Genomic DNA, 18723 nt, shown 5'->3' with positions numbered 1-18723 from the left:
TTCCGGGCTGCTCTCCCAGGGAAATGGCTAGGCTGGGACAGAGCGGGAGGGAGGGGCCGCGCCGCGAGGATATACAGCTTCCCACTGCGTGCCCCGGCGCGGCTTCCCACCAATCGGGCCCGAGGCGGAGGCCGGTTGGCTCCTGGAGCGCCTGGCCTGCGGGGCGGGCGGGGTGGGGGGGGGCGGGGGAAGGGGGGTGAAGGGCGGGGCAGCGGGGGTGGGGCGACTGCCTGGAGGCCGAGCCCTCTCGGTCCCACCCCGCAGCAGCCCTACCAGGGGCGCCGCCCCAGCCCCTCCACCGCCGAGCCCCGTGCGGGTTGGGGACCCTCCACGTGACTCGGTGATGCAGAACGATTATGACCTTCAGCGTGTATCTGGGAACGCGAGGGTCCCAGCAACAGTGCGGGTTTGCGCCCGGCCCTGCCCGTGGGTGCAGGGACGTGTGGGTGTGTGGGCATGTGTGGGTGTGTTGGGGAGGGTGCCCAGCGACATGTGACAAAGACTCCTGTCTCTGGGAGATGGTGAAGAGGCCCGTGAGCAGGCGCTTTGTCTGGCTGTCTGCAGAGTGAGGTTCGCGACGCGGCGGCGGGCGCCCGTGCGGTGCAGGATGCCGGGGCGCCAGGGTGGCCGGGGGCGCGCGCGCCTGTGCCAGGGTGAGTGCGCTGCGGCAGCGCTGGGGGACAGCGCGGCGGGCCCGCGCCGGCCCGGGCCTCGGGCGTGACTGGGCGCCACCCGTGGACGCTGCAGCGGCTGCGTGTCCCCGTGACCTCGGGAGCCGGCCCGGGCCCGGGTGGATCCCCCTGCGCCCCTCCCTGTCCGCCCTCCACGTGCGTGTCCGCGGTGCGCGCGCCCGTCACCGCGCACCCGCTCGCCTGTCGCCGCCGCTGCCGCCGCCGCCACCGCGAACCGCGCCGGGAAAAGGTGCCGGGAACCAAGCGAGCCGGGGCCGCGGGCCCGAGCGCCATGGGCCCGAGGGTGGGCGGCGGGTGGCCGGTCATCCCCGGGCCTCGCCCCCGCGGGAGAGCGGCCTGGAGTCGGCGGGGGCCGGCCGGGCTCTCAGGGAGGCCGGCCCGCGCCCCCTGAGCTACGGACACCAGGTGAGGGGGCCGCTGGGCGCAGCGCGGGGACCAGCCTAGGAGGGGCCACGGTCTCCACAGGAGGTTCGGGGGGGCACCTTCTCTGGCGGGGGAGGGGATGGCACGGAGGGGGGAGGGGGTTGGCGATTCCTGGGGCCGCCTGGGAAAGGAAGTTCCGGGACCCTCCCTGCTCTCGGTCCTCCTCCGCTTCCTGCCTCATGCCTCACCTTGTCCCCAGTGCCTGGACTCCCCCTTCACTGTTTGGGAAATGTGACCTTTGCTCCTGGGGGGGCCTGGCCCTGCAGGCCCCAACCTTCCCTCATCCCTGGCGGCCCCTTTGGACCTCTCACCCAGCCCCTCTCCGGGCCAGGCTCACAGAAGCTGGCTCCTGGGACTGTCCTGGGCCCAAGTGGGCACCTGCACCAGCCCCACCTGTGCCTGGGCTGTGGCCTTTCCCTACAGGGTGCTCACCATGGCCCCGCCGCTCCTGCTGCTGCTGCTGGCCAGTGGAGCGGCCGCCTGCCCACTGCCCTGCGTCTGCCAGAACCTGTCTGAGTCGCTCAGCACCCTTTGTGCCCACCGAGGCCTGCTGTTTGTGCCACCCAACGTGGACCGGCGCACAGTGGAACTGCGGCTGGCAGACAACTTCATCCAGGCCCTGGGCCCCCCTGACTTCCGCAACATGACGGGGCTGGTGGACCTGACGCTGTCTCGCAATGCCATCACCCGCATTGGGGCCCGAGCTTTTGGGGACCTCGAGAGCTTGCGCTCCCTGCACCTGGACGGCAACAGGCTGGTGGAGCTGGGCACTGGCAGCCTTCGGGGCCCCGTCAACCTACAGCACCTCATCCTCAGTGGCAACCAGCTGGGCCGCATTGCGCCGGGGGCCTTTGACGACTTCCTGGAGAGCCTGGAGGACCTGGACCTGTCCTACAACAATCTCCGGCAGGTGCCCTGGGCCGGCATCGGCGCCATGCCCGCCCTGCACACCCTCAACCTGGATCATAACCTCATCGACGCACTGCCCCCAGGAGCCTTTGCTCAGCTTGGTCAGCTCTCCCGCCTGGACCTCACCTCCAATCGCCTGGCCACGCTGGCTCCGGACCCGCTCTTCTCTCGTGGGCGTGACGCCGAGGCCTCGCCCACCCCCCTGGTGCTGAGCTTCAGCGGGAACCCCCTGCATTGCAACTGCGAACTGCTGTGGCTGCGGCGGCTGGCACGGCCAGACGACCTGGAGACCTGCGCCTCCCCACCTGGCCTGGCCGGCCGCTACTTCTGGGCAGTGCCTGAGGGCGAGTTCTCCTGTGAGCCACCCCTCATTGCCCGCCACACGCAGCGCCTCTGGGTGCTGGAAGGCCAGCGGGCCATGCTGCGGTGCCGGGCCCTGGGTGACCCTGCGCCCACCATGCACTGGGTCGGTCCTGACGATCGGTTGGTTGGCAATTCCTCCCGAGCTCGGGCTTTCCCCAATGGGACCTTGGAGATTGGGGTGACAGGAGCTGGGGACGCCGGGGGCTACACCTGCATTGCCACCAACCCTGCTGGTGAAGCCACAGCCCGAGTAGAGCTGCGGGTGCTGGCCTTGCCCCATGGTGGGAACACCAGTGCTGAGGGGGGCCGCCCCGGGCCCTCGGACATCGCTGCCTCAGCTCGCACTGCTGCCGAGGGTGAGGGGACGCTGGAGTCGGAGCCAGCCGTGCAGGTGACAGAGGTGACTGCCACCTCAGGGCTGGTGAGCTGGGGTCCCGGGCGGCCAGCCGACCCCGTGTGGATGTTCCAAATCCAGTACAACAGCAGTGAGGATGAGACCCTTATCTACCGGTGAGGACCACGCCCCACACCCAGCTGCACTCCCAGAGCCCTCCCTCTGCCCTCTGCTCCCCTCCTCTCTCTGTGGCTGACATCCCCTCCCCCATGTGGCTGCTAGACTCTTGGAGCAGTGGCCTGGCCTGACTGCCTGAGGAGGCTGGGGCTCAAGGGGCAGCAGGAGGACCCCACCCCATGAGATGTCCCAGGTGTCACTAAGCTGTGTGGGCCTCCTCGGCAGCAAGTGGTGGGTGGGTGTGTCTGAAGCACATGGCCGGCGCCTGCAAGCATTATTTTTGCGTCTGCTGTGCCATCCCCCACCCCATCCTCCTTGTTTGCCTGGGTCCTATTTCTCAGGACTTGCACTGTCTCTTGGCCACTCTCATGCCTGTTGCCTTCCTGAGTGAACACAAGAGCCAGAGTGGTTTGGGGGGAGGGGCTGTTTGGAGCTGAGAGCACAGGATGGGGAGATGAGGATGGGGCTAGACCCCAGCTCTGGGCTCTGACCACCTGCCCTTGCCCGCAGGATCGTCCCAGCCTCCAGCCACCACTTCCTGCTGAAGCACCTGGTCCCTGGCGCTGACTATGACCTCTGCCTGCTGGCCTTGTCACCAGCCGCTGGGCCCTCCGACCTCACGGCCACCAGGCTGCTGGGCTGTGCCCACTTCTCCACGCTGCCCGCCACGCCCCTGTGCCACGCCCTGCAGGCCCACGTGCTGGGCGGGACCCTGACTGTGGCCGTGGGGGGTGTGCTGGTGGCTGCCTTACTGGTCTTCACTGTGGCCTTGCTGGTTCGGGGCCGGGGGGCTGGGAATGGCCGCCTCCCCCTCAAGCTCAGCCATGTCCAGTCCCAGACCAATGGAGGCCCCAGCCCCACGCCCAAGGCCCACCCACCACGGAGCCCCCCGCCCCGGCCCCAGCGCAGCTGCTCCCTGGACCTGGGAGACACCGGCGGGTGCTACGGTTATGCCAGGCGCCTGGGAGGAGCCTGGGCCCGACGGAGCCACTCTGTGCACGGGGGGCTGCTCGGGGCAGGGTGCCGGGGGATGGGGGGCAGCGCCGAGCGGCTAGAAGAGAGTGTGGTGTGATGGAGGGGGGGCAGCTTCCCTTATGCTCCAAGGGACCAGCTTCGTGGGGCAGAGGGCCCGGGGCAGCCACCTGGCCTGGGGGTCCCTCCCTGGTTTTTATTCTCGGTACCTCAGGCTCCCCTGTGTATATGGTGGGACAGGGAGCCCTTTCCTTGGTTCTGGCCTCCAGACCAGGGTAAGGGGCAGGTCCCTCCATCAGGTGCTCACAGCCACCAAGGCAGGGGCTGCAGCCACCAAGCGGGAGTCTTGTTTTTATTTATAATAAAATTGTTGAGGACACCTCAGTGCTAGTCTCTGGTCTTGTCATGGGGGCCAGTAGTGGCACACAGACAAGGGCGGCGGGCAGTCCCAGCAGCCTGGGGCCTCCCGGGCGCCTGTCCTTGGGGGCAGCCCCAGGCAGCAAACACTGTGCCAGGTGTCTTCTGACCTGCGGGACCATGGGCTTGGGCAGGCTGCCTCCCCTCGCCCGAAAGTGCAGTTAATGCCCCTTCCTGGTGGGTGGTGGCAGGGCGCGGGGGTCCCGTGTAAAGCCTGGGTAGTAGTGCGAGCACCTTCCCCATGGCGCTGTAGGGTGGCCACAGGACTGGACTGAGTGACGGGGCGGGTGGGAGGCGGTGCGGCCCTTCTGGGAAAGGGGACCTGGGTTGAGCAGAATTCAGTGAAAAGTTCTCATGGCTCTGGTGCTGACAGCCATGTCTACCACCTCCCATGGGGTCCTGTGGACTAGTAAAACGCCACCCCAAAGGAACCAGAAGGGCAGGGAACCCCGCTCCTGGCTCAGCTGTGCTCTGGGCCTTCCTGGGAAGGTGGCCTTTGCCCTCCCTTGTGGCAGGGAGGTAGCCCGGTGGGCACACAAGCCCTGCTCTGCTTCCTCTGCTGGGACCCCTGGCCAGGCCCGGCAGCCTCTGACCTGGCATAGCCCCTGCAGCCTCCTGAACTATCTGCTTCTAGGCACTGGTGGGGGGCGTGGGCACACGTGGTTCTCGGCCCTGCAGAGGGTCAGACTCCCCAGGTACTGTCTTAAAACTCAGAAGGTGGCACTGACACCCCAGGCCACAGCAAACGCGCTGCACAGACACCCTGGTGTTTTCTGTGTGAGGCCAAGGCCCGCTGCTGGGCACCCGAGGTGAGGCAGGCGCTCTAAGGTGCGAGTGTTGATGTGTGCACGGGCCTGGCTCACACGTGTGTGCCTGCCCTCCCAGCCCCAGAATCCGCAGCTGGAGGTGGCCTTCAAGAGCCTGGTTTAGAGGAATGGGAGCAAGGTCTCTACCGAGAAGGGTGTGGGGAGTGAATGCCATGGAGGACTGGGCGGGAGCCCGGGGAAGGGTGGGCATGTGGGACGGCGAAGGGACAGGACCGCTAGGGCTGCCATGCCAGGCACTGGCATGAGGCTTAGGGTGTGGCGAGAGCCAGCGGCCTGGTCCTGCTGCGCACTTGAGGAGGACATGGCACCTCCAGATCACAGACACTTGTCCTGCTGCTGGCCCCGAGGTCACAGGCCCTGGTGCCCCTTTCTCCACCTTGGGTGGAGGGCGTGGGCGGTCTAAGGAGGAGGGCCTTCCAGGGTGCAGTGCAGGTGCAAGGTCCTATGGCCCAGGGGACCACCTTGGTCCACAAGAAGCTGCTGAGGGTGAGGAGGGAGCAGAGGGACTGAGGCCCAATCCCAGGAGCCAGCCAGGACCACATAGCAATGGGCAGGGGCAGGCGATGGGGATGGCCTGGGTCACCCGAGCATGGCCATGCAGCCCCTCAACACCAAAGCAGCCGCAGGACCTCCTGCCAGGACACCAAGCGCTGCAGCAAGGTGCGGGCGGAGCATGTGATGTGGACAGCCGATGTCGCAACACACCTCTGCCCATGTGCACGACGCGGACCCCCAACAGGGAGGCTAAGAGGGTCCCCATGGAAGAGTACACACCCCCTGGCCTCTGGGAAGCACACTGCTCCCTCTTGAGGTGGGAAACAGGCCAGCCACACACACAGACACAGGCCTAGAAGCCTCCAGGGATGCCTGGGACCGAGCAGCCATGTGGACGGGTAAGCGGAGCGACCGCAGGAACCTGAGGGGACAGCGCGGCCCCCATATCACCCTCCCCACCCCAACCAGCTGCGCCTCAACGACAGGCAGGTCAGGGCTGAAGAAGCTGCAAGGGCACAAGGCCAGGGTGGAGGAGCCGACGCTGACACCCAGCACAGCCCACCCTGTGGGGATCCCCAAGAAGAAGATGGGGTGGTAACTCCCACAGGGGTTGAGGGCCAGAGCCCCTGTCCTCCAGCTCTTCTTGCCCTGCCATTCTGAGGGTGGCACCCACGGGACACGTGGGCAGGTGCTGGCTTCAAAGGCCGAGGCGGTATTTCTTGGCTGTGAATTCCTCTCTAGCTACAGATGCCGGTAACAGAGCTCATCAAAGGGCTCTTTGGATCCTAAATACCCATTTAGGGTCCTCCTGCCACATGGGGCACCCCCGATAGCCACCCAAGACAAGCTGAGCTGCGAGCCCAACAAGGGTAGGGCCCCTCGCCTCCCAAGCCTCTAGCCCATCCCTCCAGCTGCACCCCCTGCCTTTGGCTTCCCCTGAAGCATCCGAAACTGTGTGCACCAGGCCAGGTGAGGAAGAGGGGCCTGGCTGGGGCCTGACTGTAGCAAAGTGACCGCATCTACATGGGACTTGGGCTCTTGCCCAAGGAGGGGATCCACATTTTCCAGAAATTAAGAATTAGCTAGGAGGCCAGGCACAATGGCTCACACCTGTAATCCCAGCACTCTGGGAGGTCGAGGCGGGCAAATCACCTGAGGTCAGGAGTTCAAGACCAGCCTGGCCAACATGATAAAATTCCATCTCTACTAAAAATACAAAAATTAGTTGGGCATGGTGTAGCATGCTTGTAATTCCAGCTACTCGGCAGGCTGACGCAGGATAATTGCTTTAACCTAGGAGGCAGAGGTTGCAGTGAGCCAAGATCACGCCACTGCATTCTAGCCTGGGCAACAGAGCGAGACTCCATCTCCCGCCCCAGAAAAAAGAATTATTTGCAGAACTTGTTCAAAACACAGGTTCTGGGTTCTCGACCCAAACCTGTGGGATTAGGATTTTCAGAAGGGAGGCCTGATAATATTTCACATACATTCCAGGTGATTCTCACCCCAGAGGGGCAGGAAACAGTGGGTCTCCCTGGAACAAGACTAGACACGATGTGCCTGAGGAAGCGCTCTGGCCAGGCCATTCCCAGGGACACCTGCAGAGTCTGAAAACCACTGAGTCCGGTGTGCAGCTGCGGCCGAGGAGAGCCGCTGACCTTGACCAATCAGTCAGGGGCAAGGCTGGGGTGGGGCCATATGCCAGGCTCTTGGCAGGGAGGTGAACGGCTGAGGGATGCCCCAAAGGCTGGGAGCAAAGGCGGGGGGCTGCAGCCTCTCACCTTCACACCTCGGACGCGGAACTCTGCCAGGGCTCTGCTCATCTTAGTCGCAGCTGTGGGGTGGTCTTTGCCATGGGCAATGACTTTGACCAGCAGGGAGTCATAGTGGGGCGAGATGACGGCTCCTTGGAAGGCCGAAGCGTTATCCAGGCGGATGCCCATGCCCTCTCCGCTGCGGAACACCTGTGGCGAGGGTGAGAAGTGAGGACCTGGGCCAGAAACCGCAGGAAAAAGGGGCCCCCACCTGAGGCTGGCCAGGTGTGCGCCAGCAGCTGCTGAGAGCCAAGCGTGGGCTGCCCAAAGGTGAATTCCAGCTCTGGCTGGTCAGGTTTTGCTCTGTTTCTGCCACCAAACCCAGGAGTGTGGCCCCTTCTCTATGTCCCACATAGTCACTGCCTCCTGCTCTGTGTGAGGAGCTGGGAGGGGCAGAGGAGGCAAGGATGCCTGCCAGAGAGTGGGAGAGGGGTCTGGGCAGGCAGGGGCCAGCCCTGCCTCTGTTCCCATGGACCTGCTGGCCCTGTCTGAGCAACCCTCTTGCCTTTCAGACTCATCCATGTGTCCATGCATTCATTCCACGACATGGATTGAGGTCGGCTGACCCAGCCCCTAAAGGGCCTCTCTACGGGGCTCCCAGACAGTGAGGGGACGTGCAGGCGGGCAACAGGGCCTCCAGAGGACAATGTGCGAGGCAAGAGGCGAGGCCGACCGGGGGCTTGTGTTTGTTTTTAACACAGGGTGGTGGGGAGGGCCTCAACATCCACCCACGCTCCCTTCCTTCCTTCCCTTTCCTTCCAGAAGGGCGGGAGAGGAAGCAGTGAGTAGGAAGTAGGAGAGGAAACGAAGGGAAAGAGCCGGAGGCAGGAGGGCACCTGCCCAGGGCTCCACACCCAGCAGGGAATCAAACTAAGGGCAAGGAGAGGACAGCAGGGCAGTGGGACAGGGCCAGGGACAGGCAGCGACAGGAGGGAGGGGCAACGGAGAGGAGGAGACAGAGGTACTGACACTCACACCTGCAGGTGGCTCAAGCCGGCCCAAGTGAGCTCCTGCAGATAAAGTCTCCCCAGAGTTGGGGGACCCGTCAGGCCCAGGTAAGGAAGAAGGGGCGTGCAAGGGACCTCCCAGAGGGGCTTGGGACACCCACGGCACATTTCCGCTTCGCAGGGGCAGAGGTCTGTGTTCGATAAAAAGGAACTTAATAAAATATTTAAGGGTGAACACTCAGCTGAGAGCAGGAACTGTCAGCTAAAAATACTCTGTGGTGAGGCAGGCTCTGAAGAGCCAGGCCTTGGAAGTAGGAATGCAGGGAGGCAGGGAGGCAGGGGCCTCCGGGCAACACTCGGCCTGGGGCTGGCCCACCTACAGACTCTGATCCCTCCAGAAACAGAACGCAGGTGGGCCAGCTCCCTGCTGAAGGCACAAGCCCTGCTGCTTCCAGATCCAGAGAACTCTGGTTTCTGTCCCCAGGCGCCCCAGCCTCTCTGGTCTCAAAGGCCCAGAGCTGCCTGTGTTCATCCTTGTCTCCTTGCCGCCCCCACACAAGCCGGGGCCCTCTGCCCTGGACTCTGGAGCAGAACTGGAGCTCCATCAGTGTCCTCCCTCCTTGGGGGCTCAGGCCCCTAGATGGGGAGCAAGATCCCAGCAGAGCTGGCACAGTGCCAGCAGCATGTCCAGGGCTGGGAGCAGGCATTGTGCAAACCACAGGGCTCCTGCCCACAGCTGGGCCAGAGGCAGGGAAGATGGGTTTCAGAGGCCAATGGCTGGGCCCTGGTGCTCAGAGGAGGGAAGGTATAGGAAGCCCCCCGTGGAAAAGGCTCGAGGCTCACTGTGCTGGGGAGCCTGGCCCGGGCCACCCTCAGCGCCCCCCACTGCACCTCTCTTCCCTGCAAAGGCCGCCACCTCCTAGCCCCGAACTCCACCTCTCAGTCTCCTTCCTGTGCTGCCATCCCCGACTCCCTCACCCATCCTTGATGAGCCCCTGTGAGACTCCTTTGGGACCTCTGGGTGCGGTCCTTTGCTGCCACCACCCCCAGGTTCTGCCTTGCCAGCCCCTGCCTCAGACAGGAGGTGGAGCTTGGGCTCCGCTAGCAGCAAGGCATGGGGCTCCCGTGGGAGCTGGAGGGTCGAGGGCTGGCTTTGTGTCTGGGTCCCTGTGCTTTGCTCCACTGAGCCGGCCTGCACCCTTCTCCACCCTCGCTGCTTCCTCCTGGCCTGGGCGCCCACCAGTCTCTTACCTTGGGAGGCACCACCCCTCCTCTGGGCACTGCCCGCCTCCACATACTCTATGCCCATTTCAGATCCCTCATGAGGGTCCTCCCTAACTGCCGGGCTGTGGCAGCCTAGGCACTGGGCAGAACCTGTGCACAGACGAGCCTTCGTCCCCCTCTGCTGGAGCACCGCCCACCTCAATGCGGCCAGTGTCCGGCTGGAAGCTGCGCGCAGGGTCCTCGGTGGTGACCCGGCACTGGATGGCACAGCCGTTGATGCGGATGTTCTCCTGCCGCAAGCCCAGGTCGGGCAGGCTTCTGCCTTCAGCCACGTGGATCTGAGCATGGACCAGGTCTACACTGCAGGCGGGGCGAAGACAGGAGGAGGGAGCATGAGGCGGGGGACAGACAAGGGCCTCGCAGCCAGGGTGCATCCACACACAGTGCGACCCCTGCCCACAGGCTCTGGGCCAGCCCGAACAGCCAGCTCCTCCCAACCAGTGGCTCCACAGCCCCTTGCCCCGTTCCCACCAGAAACACACTAAGCTACACTGTCCAGCAGCTGGAGAGGGCCTCTGAAATACGGGGCCACCTGCTCCTGCACCCCGGACTCAGGACGCCATCCACCTAGCCTGAAGCTGCTCCGCTGTGTACTCCGCCTCCTTCCTCCCTGGGGTCTCTGTTTTCCCTACGCCCTGGTGCTCAGAGGGAAGGTACAGGAAGCCCCCCTGGAGAAGGCTCGAGGCTCGCTGTGCTGGGGAGCCTATCCCAGGCCACCCTCAGCGCCGCCCACCGCAGCTCTCTCCCTCTTGGTAAAGCCTAGATTTGACGCCTCAGCAGATCTCTAGGTTAGAGGGCCAGGATAGCTCATTCTTGGGGCCATATGTGCCGTGCTGTGTGGGTGGCTGTGAGGGCTGGGCTCCTTGAAACGGCAACCACAGCTGTGAGAGGGCCGCACAGTGGGTGCTGGGTCACGACCTGTCTTTTCTGGGGCGTTTGCCCGCTGGGCTTGTGCCCAAAACCCGCTAGAGATGCCTGGACAGTGTGAGTCCCCCACCTCTGCAGGGTTTCCAGGCTCAGCCTTCCTGTGCCTCAGGGCAGTCACAAGTCCAAGTGGAACAGCTGGTAACAAAAAACAGGGCATGGCAGCTCATGCCTATAATCTCAGCACTTTGGGAGGACAAGGTGGGTGGATCACATGAGGCCAGGAGATCGAGACCATCCTGGCCAACATGGTGAAACTTCATCTCTACAAAAAATACAAAAATTAGCCAGGTGTGATGGCGGGCGCCTGTAATCCCAGCTACTTGAGAGGCTGAGGCAGGAGAATTGCTTGAACCTGGGAGGCGGATGTTGCAGTGAGCCGAGATCGTGCCACTGCACTCCAGACTGGGTGACAGAGCGAGACTCTGTCTTAAAAAAAAAAATAACTCAAGGTGTTCAATGTATTGTCACTGAGGCTTGTGGTGAAGGCAGCCTGGGGCCTGTGCTGGCAGGATTTCCGCGTGTTCTGTGCTGCCTGGTGGACCTCCTTGCAGCAGAGATGACAGCTACCACTCAGGGCCACGGGCCAGGCTGCGCTCCTCCCACGCTTCATCTCCACCACAGTGCTCCGAGAGCCCTGGCATTCCCACCAGAGGAGGAGCCTGAGGGTCAGAAAGGTGAGCGGCTGGAGCTTACCCAAGCTCCATGCGGCTCGGGACCTGAGAACACCTGAGCCCCAATCCGTGTGACACAAAACCCGTGCTCCAGAGCAGACAGACTCCCATCCCTGATAGGAGGCTCCAGGCAGGCCCAAGACCGACAAGTCCACAGAATCTTGAGGATAAGGTCTCAGGGGGCCAAAGTGTTGGCCTTGCCTCTAAGCTTCTCCTAAGGAGACAGGGGGGCCTCCATGCCCCTGGCGGGCAAAGCAGCCACCCCAGCATTTTCATCCTTGGTCTCAGGTAGAGGCAGGGCTGGGGTCACGGATGCTCCACAGTGAGATGGACTGGCCCAAAGCCAGCATCAAGCAATTACATGGCTCAAAATATAGACCTTGAAAGGGTAAGGGTCATTGTGCCATCATCACTGTCATGTGGAAACCAGACCAATTTTTAAAATGCCATACGCCGTGCCTGTGGCGGAGCACGCTGGTTCTACCGGTCCAGAGGGCTGTTCTGAGGGATGCTGCTTATCCTTCAATCAGATAATCCCATTAAAGTTTCACCCTCAGAACTCTGCAGAGCTGAAGGCAAAGATTCGGGCACACACATGATAACTGACACACTTAATAACCACCAAAGCCAGACACAACTTAAGTGCCTCATAATCAAAGACTATGTCAGTTAAGAAATATACACAAGACAGAATAGTACGCAGCCGTTATTCAGAGAGAATTATGGCCTGGGGAAATGCCTTCAAGAAATATTAAATTTAAAAAGTATAATAAAAATTCTATATAAAACATCTCAATTGCATCAAACTATGTCTATAGTAAAGGATGTACACCGGGAAGGGAGCAAACCCAAGGCACCAGAGAGGCCTGGGTTCCAGCGCCAGCTGTGTGACCCCGAGCAACTCTCTGAACATCTCTGAGCCTTGCTTTTCTCATCTGACAGATGGGAGTGCCTGGGCCTGTGCACTCGGCGTGTCCTGATGGAAAGGAGGGCTGTCAGTCATTTTTATATGTTCCTTTGTGCTGATCTTTATAGTGACCACGTCATACTTTTAGAATCATGACTTTTAAAACACTAAGTGCCTGGATCCCCATTGCTCCCCACCGGTGTGGGGAGTGAGCGAGTCTGGCTACCCCCAGGGGCCACTTCACCTGCACTTTCTGCAAAGCCTAGAAGCTGCGCCTCCCACCCCCTCCTGCCCCGCCCACCCCTCGCTCACTCAGTGATCTCCTCCGTGACCGTGTGCTCCACCTGCAGGCGGGAGTTGACCTCGATGAAGTAGTGCTTTCCATGCCTGTCCACCAGGAACTCCACGGTGCCCGCATTTTCGTAGCCCACCTGTGGGGCGGCCGAATGAGCAGAGGGCACACAGGCAGGGCCTGGGCTAACTGATGGGACCCAGGACAGGGATTCCGTCCCACCCATCGGGTTGATTCCGTAAAAGAACAGCCCGCGGCAAACCCTGCCCAACAGATGGCAGGCAGACCCCAGGGCCCAGGCCACGCTCCTGCCTGGACACATCCCCCAAACAGTCTACTGGGCTCCAGGGTTCTCGGAACCACAGATGGCTGCACCCAGCTCCTCCGGGACGAGACATGGGCAGAAGCCCCTGCCTGCCCCAGCTCGCACCTGGCCCTGCTGCCTCCTCCCTGCTCCTCCTGGGCTTGTCCGCCAAGAGTCTGCCATCCACTCAGACCCAGAGACCCAGGCCTCCCCCGGCCCCTGCTTCTGCTTGCTTGGAGCTGTTTCAGAAAGTCCCCTTATAGTCTACTGCAGTCACCTCTAGCCACCACCACCCAAAGAGGTTCATTTGATAGAAACCAAGATAATGACTCTAACTCAAATTTCCACCCTCATTCCAGTTTCACTTTTGGTCCCACCAAAACCACAAACTAGACTGAATCACCGCCCTTAAACTGTTATGGAATGTGGGCTAGAATAAGCCAGTACATAAGACCTGACTCATAGGGCCGGCCACGGTGGCTCACGCATTTAATCCCAGCACTTTGGGAGGCTGAGGCGGGTGGATCACCAGGTCAGGAGTTCAAGACCAGCCTGGCCAACATGGTGAAAGCCCATCTCTACTAAAAATACAAAAATTAGCTGGGTGTGGTGGTGGGCGCCTATAATCCCAGCTACATGGGAGGCTGAAGCAGGAGAATCATTTGAACCTAGGAGGTGGATGTTGCAGTGAGCCGAGATCGCGCCACTTCCAGCCTGAGCAAGAGTGAGTCTCCATCTCAGAAAAAAAAAACAAAAACCTGACTCTGCAGAACGCACATGCCAGCCTTCAGCCTGGGGAGGTGACAGCACCTTCCACTGCCTATAGGCAGGGGAAGAAGAGAGGGCAGGACCCCGCTGGCTATGTCAGGTGCTCTCCAGGCCAGGCCTGGGCAGGTCGCTGTGGGGAGACAGCTTGCCACCTCAGCCTCCTCCATAGCCCAGGACCCACCAACCAGAGCTTCCAGAAGAGCAGAAATGGGCAGAGGGTGAGGAGTGAGGAAACAGATCATATAAAGGTGCTACAAGAGACAGTGGGAAGCGTGGGGGAGGACTGCCTTCATAATGGTCCTCAATATTCACAGAATCCATGAATCTCATTCTGATGACCGGGGTGAGCTGGTGCCACACAGAAGCCAGGTCTGTGGAGCAGCAGGGCTGAGGGGGCGGCTGGGGCTCCCTCCTTTCTCAGCCATCCTGGACTCTAAGCTTGGCCTCTAGGCTAGGTGCCTCAACTGTCACATGGAAAGGATACAACAGACCCACTTCTGGTCCCCAAGAGAGTCCTTCACCCTCTTCTCCCCTCCCTAGTCACTTGGGGTCTCCTTTCCCCACCAGGCTGTCTGCATGGGAACCCCAGTGCCCCACTGTGAGGCCCGCAGGCCTGCGAGCACAGGCTCCTGTCCCAACACGGGAACCCTGCCCTTCACCTGCTTGGCAAGTTTCACAGAGTCGCTGGTGAGCCGAGTCCGAAGCTGGGGGTCCAGGTGGGCGGCGGGGGCAATCTCAACTACCTTCTGGTGGCGCCGCTGGATGGAGCAGTCTCGCTCATACAGGTGCAGGATGTTCCCGTACTGGTCCCCTGGGGAGGGCGGTAAACTGGGCTCAGCTTTTTCTGGAATCTACACGCCTCTTAAATGCCCCTACCCTCCCCACATAAACACTTCGGCCAGTGAGTGCCAGCCGCCAGATAGAGGCTGCCAGGAGAGACACCAGCACCATCAAGGCTGTAGGGACCAACTGGCAGCCCGACCCCTAGAGCCCACTTTCCACAGTCCTCCACAAGAGCGCCCGATAGGCCCCAGGCTGTCCCCAGGCCAGCCGCTGTGACCCCACCAGGACTGGACCTCTCAGCTCCTGCCTTGAGCTGCGCCAGGCAGGGCTTGGGGACCACTCACCCAAGATCTGCACCTCGATGTGGCGTGGCTTCTCGATAAACTTCTCCACGAACAGAGCCCCATTCCCAAAGGCGGCCAGAGCCTCTGAGTAGGCCCGGGTATAATTCTCCTCCAGCTCCTGCGAGGGTGGGCAGGGGCCAGGCAGACATTGGATCCCATGGCACTGCCTCTCTCTCTGCCACAAGCCCCACCCACGTTCCGGAGCCCTGAGTGGCCCACTCCTGCCCTCACAGTGGGCTGCCCTTCCCTGCTCCCAGCCCTGGGCATCCCCGAGTGGTCCACCCTGCCTCCACGGCAAGCTGCCCTGCCCTGCCCTGCTTCCAGCCCTGGGCATCTTCACTCACCTCGTAGCTGTGCACAACCCTCATGCCACGCCCTCCGCCTCCATAGGCTGCCTTGAAGATAATGGGGAAGCCATAGGTGTTGGAGAACTCGTGGGCCTCGTGCAGGGACATGATGGGGGCATCTGTGCCAGGGACAACGGGGACACCTGTTGGGAGAGAGGTGTGGGGGAATCTCTGTAACAGGCGGGAATCCCTGCCAGCCGCCCCTGCCACTGGCCCCTCTCCAGGAGCTGCGCGGCCACCCTTGGTTGCCAGCTATATTTACCCGCAGCGATGGCGATGGCCCGGGCCTCCACCTTGTCTCCCATCTTGCGGACCACTTCTGGGCTTGGCCCAATGAACCGGACCCCTGCATCCTGGCAGGCCTGGGCAAAGTCCGCTCGTTCAGAGAGGAACCCATAGCCAGGGTGTACCGCGTCCACGTTGTTCTCCTGTGGGTGGGGGTCAGGGAGAGACCGGTACCCATCAGTCCCTTCCAAGGCCTCAGCCAGCCTCTTCCCCTGCCTCACAAGCTGAGCTCCATCTTTTTTTTAATTTTTGAGATGGAGTTTCACTCTTCTTGCCCAAGCTGGAGTGCAATGGCGAGATCTTGGCTCACCGCAACCTCCGTCTCCTGGGTTCAAGCGATTCTCCTGCCTCAGCCTCCCGAGTAGCTGGGATTACAAGCATGCACCACCATGCCCAGCTAATTTTTTTGTATTTTTAGTGGAGATGGGGTTTCTTCCATGTTGGTCAGGCTGGTCTCGAACTCCCAACCTCAGGTGATCCACTCACCTCGGCATCTTCCAAGTGCTGGGAGTACAGGCATGAGCCACCACGCCCACTCACAGAGGCGCTGAGCACATCGGCCTCAAGACACACACCCCTGCGGCAACTGAGACTCCCGGGTTCCTGCTGTCCCAGGCAGCCTGCCGGGCTCACCTTGGCCACCTTGATGATGTCTGGGATGTGCAGGTATGCCTGCACAGGGGCCAGGCCACGGCCGATGAGGTAGGCTTCGTCTGCTTTCTGCCGGTGCATCTGGCCCGTGTCCTGCTCAGAGTAGATGGCTACGGTGCGGATGCCCAGTTCCGTGCAAGCCCGGAACACACGGATGGCAATCTCGCCTAGAGGGCAAGGAAACGAGAATTTAGATTCCTAGGTCCTAGGAGAAGCAGAAAGGGGAGTAGGGAGCCAGGGCCCGGCGCAGTGAGTGGGACAGGAACCCCTCGGCTGGGGCTGGCCACAAGGCTCCTCACTGGCGCCACTGGTGCTCACCTCTGTTGGCCACCATGACTTTCTTGATAGGCTTGTACTCCAGGCGCCGGACACTTGGGGAGGCAGCAGGGGCAGTGGAGGTTCGGCGGATTCCCAGGAGCCTCAGGCCCCCGTGGACTGTTCGGAACTTCAGCATCTGGGGAGGGAAGTCAGAGCCCAAGTTAGTGCAGCCTCAGCACTGAGGCTCCCAGAATGAATGCGGGCCCTTCCCAACCCCACAGTGCCCCACAGAAAGGCCGGCACCATCTTCTGCCTGGATGCCTGGCCAAGTCTGACACTTCCTGGCTCTAGAGAAGGGAGCAACTCCAAACTCAAATGGAGCCCCCAGCTCACCCTGATAATACCCACTGTGACTTGATTGTTGTAGAGACAGGGTCTCCCTATGATGCCGAGGCTGGTCTCAAATGATCCTCCCACCTCAGCCTCCTGAGTAGTTAAGACTACAGGTGTGAGCTACTGTGCCCAGCATAATATGCACTATAAGTTTTAAAAGTATCAGGCCAGGCGCTGTGGCTCATGCCTATAATCCCAGCACTTTGGGAGGCTGAGGTGGGAGGATCACCTGAAGTCAGGAATTTGAGACCAATATGATGAAACCTCATCTCTACTAAAAATACAAAAATTAGCCAGGCATGGTGGCATGCACCTGTAATTCTAGCTGCTTGGGAGTCTGAGGCACGAGAATCACTGGAACCTTAAGACAGAGGCTGCATGAGCTGAGATTGTGCCAGTGCACTCCAGCCTGGGTGACATGAAGACTGTCTCCAACAACAACAACAACACAGTGTAATACTTCAGGCCAGGCACAGCAGCTCACACCTGTAAACCCAGGGCTTCGGGAGGCCAGGGCAGGAGGTTTGTTGGAGCTCAAGAGTTTGAAACCCACCTAGGCAACATGGTGAAATACCGTCTACAGAAAATACAAAAATTAGCCAGGCATGGTGGCACATGCCTGTAATCTCAGCTACTTGGGAGGCTGAGGCAGGAGAATTGGAGCTGGAGCTTGCAATGAGCTGAGATCGCACCACTGTACCAGTCTGGGTAACAGAGCAAGACTCCATCTCAAAAATTTTTTTTATTTTTTTTAAATCAACTGACAGCAACTTATATCCCTGAATGCAGAGAGGCTTCAGAGGTTGGCTAGAGCCTCATTTGTAAAATGAGGGAAACCAACATGCAGTTGAGGCTAAAGAGACACTTAACTGCCCAGTACAGAGCCCAAAGCAAGCCAGATGCAGTCTTTTCACCCCTGCATGTGGGACTCATCTAACCATCTGATTCTTTTCTTTTTTTTCTTTGAGGCAGCATCTCGCTCTTGTTGCCCAGGCTGGAGTGCAGTGGCGTCATCTCCACTAACTGCAACCTCCGCCTCCTGGGTTCAGGCAATTCTCTTGCCTCAGCCTCCCAAGTAGCTGGGATTACAGGCGTGTGTCGCCACGCCCAGCTAATTTTGTATTTTTAATAGAGACGAGGTTTCACCATGTTGGTCAGGCTGGTCTCCAACTCCTGACCTGAAGTGGTCCACCCACCTTGGCCTCCCAAAGTGCTGGGATTACAGGTGTGAGCCACCACACCCAGCCCATCTGATTCATTTCTTAGAAAAAGTTTAAAACACTTGACTTAGCCATTTTGTTGTAAGTAAGGAACATAAAAACTTACTCAAGAAATGAAACAAATATTGCAAAAACCTTAGTGTCATGTTATGGCCAACAACACGGAAAAGGGGAAATAAAGACAGAAGAAAAAGAGGAGAGAAGAAACAAGGAAATAAGCAGAAGAAAAGTGGAGGAGGAAAGACCTATAGCTGGGGAGAGAAAGAGGAATTTATTTTTGGGATGGATGGAGTCTTGCTCTGTCACCCAGACTGGTGGTGGTACGATCTCAGCTCAATGGAGGCAGACCCTATGCCAGGCACAGTTCTAGGCCTTGGGAGTCGAGAACACAACAGTAAAGGTTCTGCTCACGGAAGATAAACGGCAGAGAAAGGAGAAAAGAAAAACAAGACCCAAATAAGAATGTTTCAGATCACAAGTGACTGGAAGATAAGAAACGGGTGAAGTTTTGTGAATGATCTGGGGTGGGTGCAGGGGTTTTGGTACTGTATATTAGAAAAGGCCTCTCTGAGGAGGGGACACATAAGCTGGGGCCTGGGTGGGGAGAAGTCAGCCAGGCACAGAGCCTCGGGGAAAGCACTCCCGGGAGAAGGAACGGCAAGTCAGGAAGAACAGACGCATGTGACAGAGAGGAGCTGTGAGCCTGTGGCCGGAGGCGAGGCTGCAGCCCCGTGGTTGAGGCCTCCCTTGAGCCTGGGCAGGACTGGCACAGTGGACACGACCTCTCTGGACTGGCGAGCAGCAGGAAGTCATAGATGGCGCAATGCAGAGGCTGAGCTGAGAGATGCAGAGCCTCTGACGGGGGAAGACATGGGGGTAAGGGTGGGGTTGGGGCATGACAGACAAGATTCGTGAAGGC

The 18723-nt window shown here is 60.6% G+C and overlaps 2 protein-coding genes across 6 annotated transcripts in view; one reads left to right on the top strand and one right to left on the bottom strand.

The window, feature by feature from the left end:
- The window catches only part of PC (pyruvate carboxylase), a 115274-nt gene that overhangs the window by 7440 nt on the left and 89111 nt on the right, over positions 1 to 18723 (bottom strand). For all 5 annotated transcript variants that reach the window (XM_032282706.1, XM_032282707.1, XM_032282708.1 and 2 more), the window contains 9 exons: positions 16252 to 16387; positions 15916 to 16100; positions 15260 to 15425; positions 14995 to 15140; positions 14651 to 14768; positions 14183 to 14334; positions 12472 to 12590; positions 9792 to 9954; positions 7391 to 7573 (listed from right to left, as the gene is read on the bottom strand). In XM_032282706.1, coding sequence (XP_032138597.1) covers positions 7391 to 7573; positions 9792 to 9954; positions 12472 to 12590; positions 14183 to 14334; positions 14651 to 14768; positions 14995 to 15140; positions 15260 to 15425; positions 15916 to 16100; positions 16252 to 16387 — 1368 coding nt within the window. The remainder of the gene's footprint in view (positions 1 to 7390; positions 7574 to 9791; positions 9955 to 12471; positions 12591 to 14182; positions 14335 to 14650; positions 14769 to 14994; positions 15141 to 15259; positions 15426 to 15915; positions 16101 to 16251; positions 16388 to 18723) is intronic.
- On the top strand, positions 863 to 4254 carry LRFN4 (leucine rich repeat and fibronectin type III domain containing 4). Its single transcript, XM_032282709.1, has 3 exons — positions 863 to 1097; positions 1539 to 2897; positions 3409 to 4254. Exons 2-3 carry the CDS (start codon positions 1549 to 1551, stop codon positions 3968 to 3970), a joined length of 1911 nt encoding a protein of 636 aa, XP_032138600.1. The 5' UTR covers positions 863 to 1097; positions 1539 to 1548; the 3' UTR covers positions 3971 to 4254.

Source organism: Sapajus apella, unplaced genomic scaffold (genome assembly GCF_009761245.1).
Source record: "Sapajus apella isolate SASKATOON/1434 unplaced genomic scaffold, GSC_monkey_1.0 scaffold14, whole genome shotgun sequence".
In the NCBI taxonomy this organism is placed as follows: domain Eukaryota; kingdom Metazoa; phylum Chordata; class Mammalia; order Primates; family Cebidae; genus Sapajus; species Sapajus apella.
Note: the sequence above shows the minus strand (reverse complement) of the source record. Positions and strands in the feature narration are given on the sequence as shown.

Excerpts from the sequence above, each read along its gene's own strand:
- LRFN4 (XM_032282709.1), top strand. The coding sequence starts at position 1,549 with ATGGCCCCGCCGCTCCTGCTGCTGCTGCTGGCCAGTGGAGCGGCCGCC. Across the intron at positions 2,898-3,408 it reads GATGAGACCCTTATCTACCG|GATCGTCCCAGCCTCCAGCC; the intron begins GTGAGGACCACG and ends CCTTGCCCGCAG.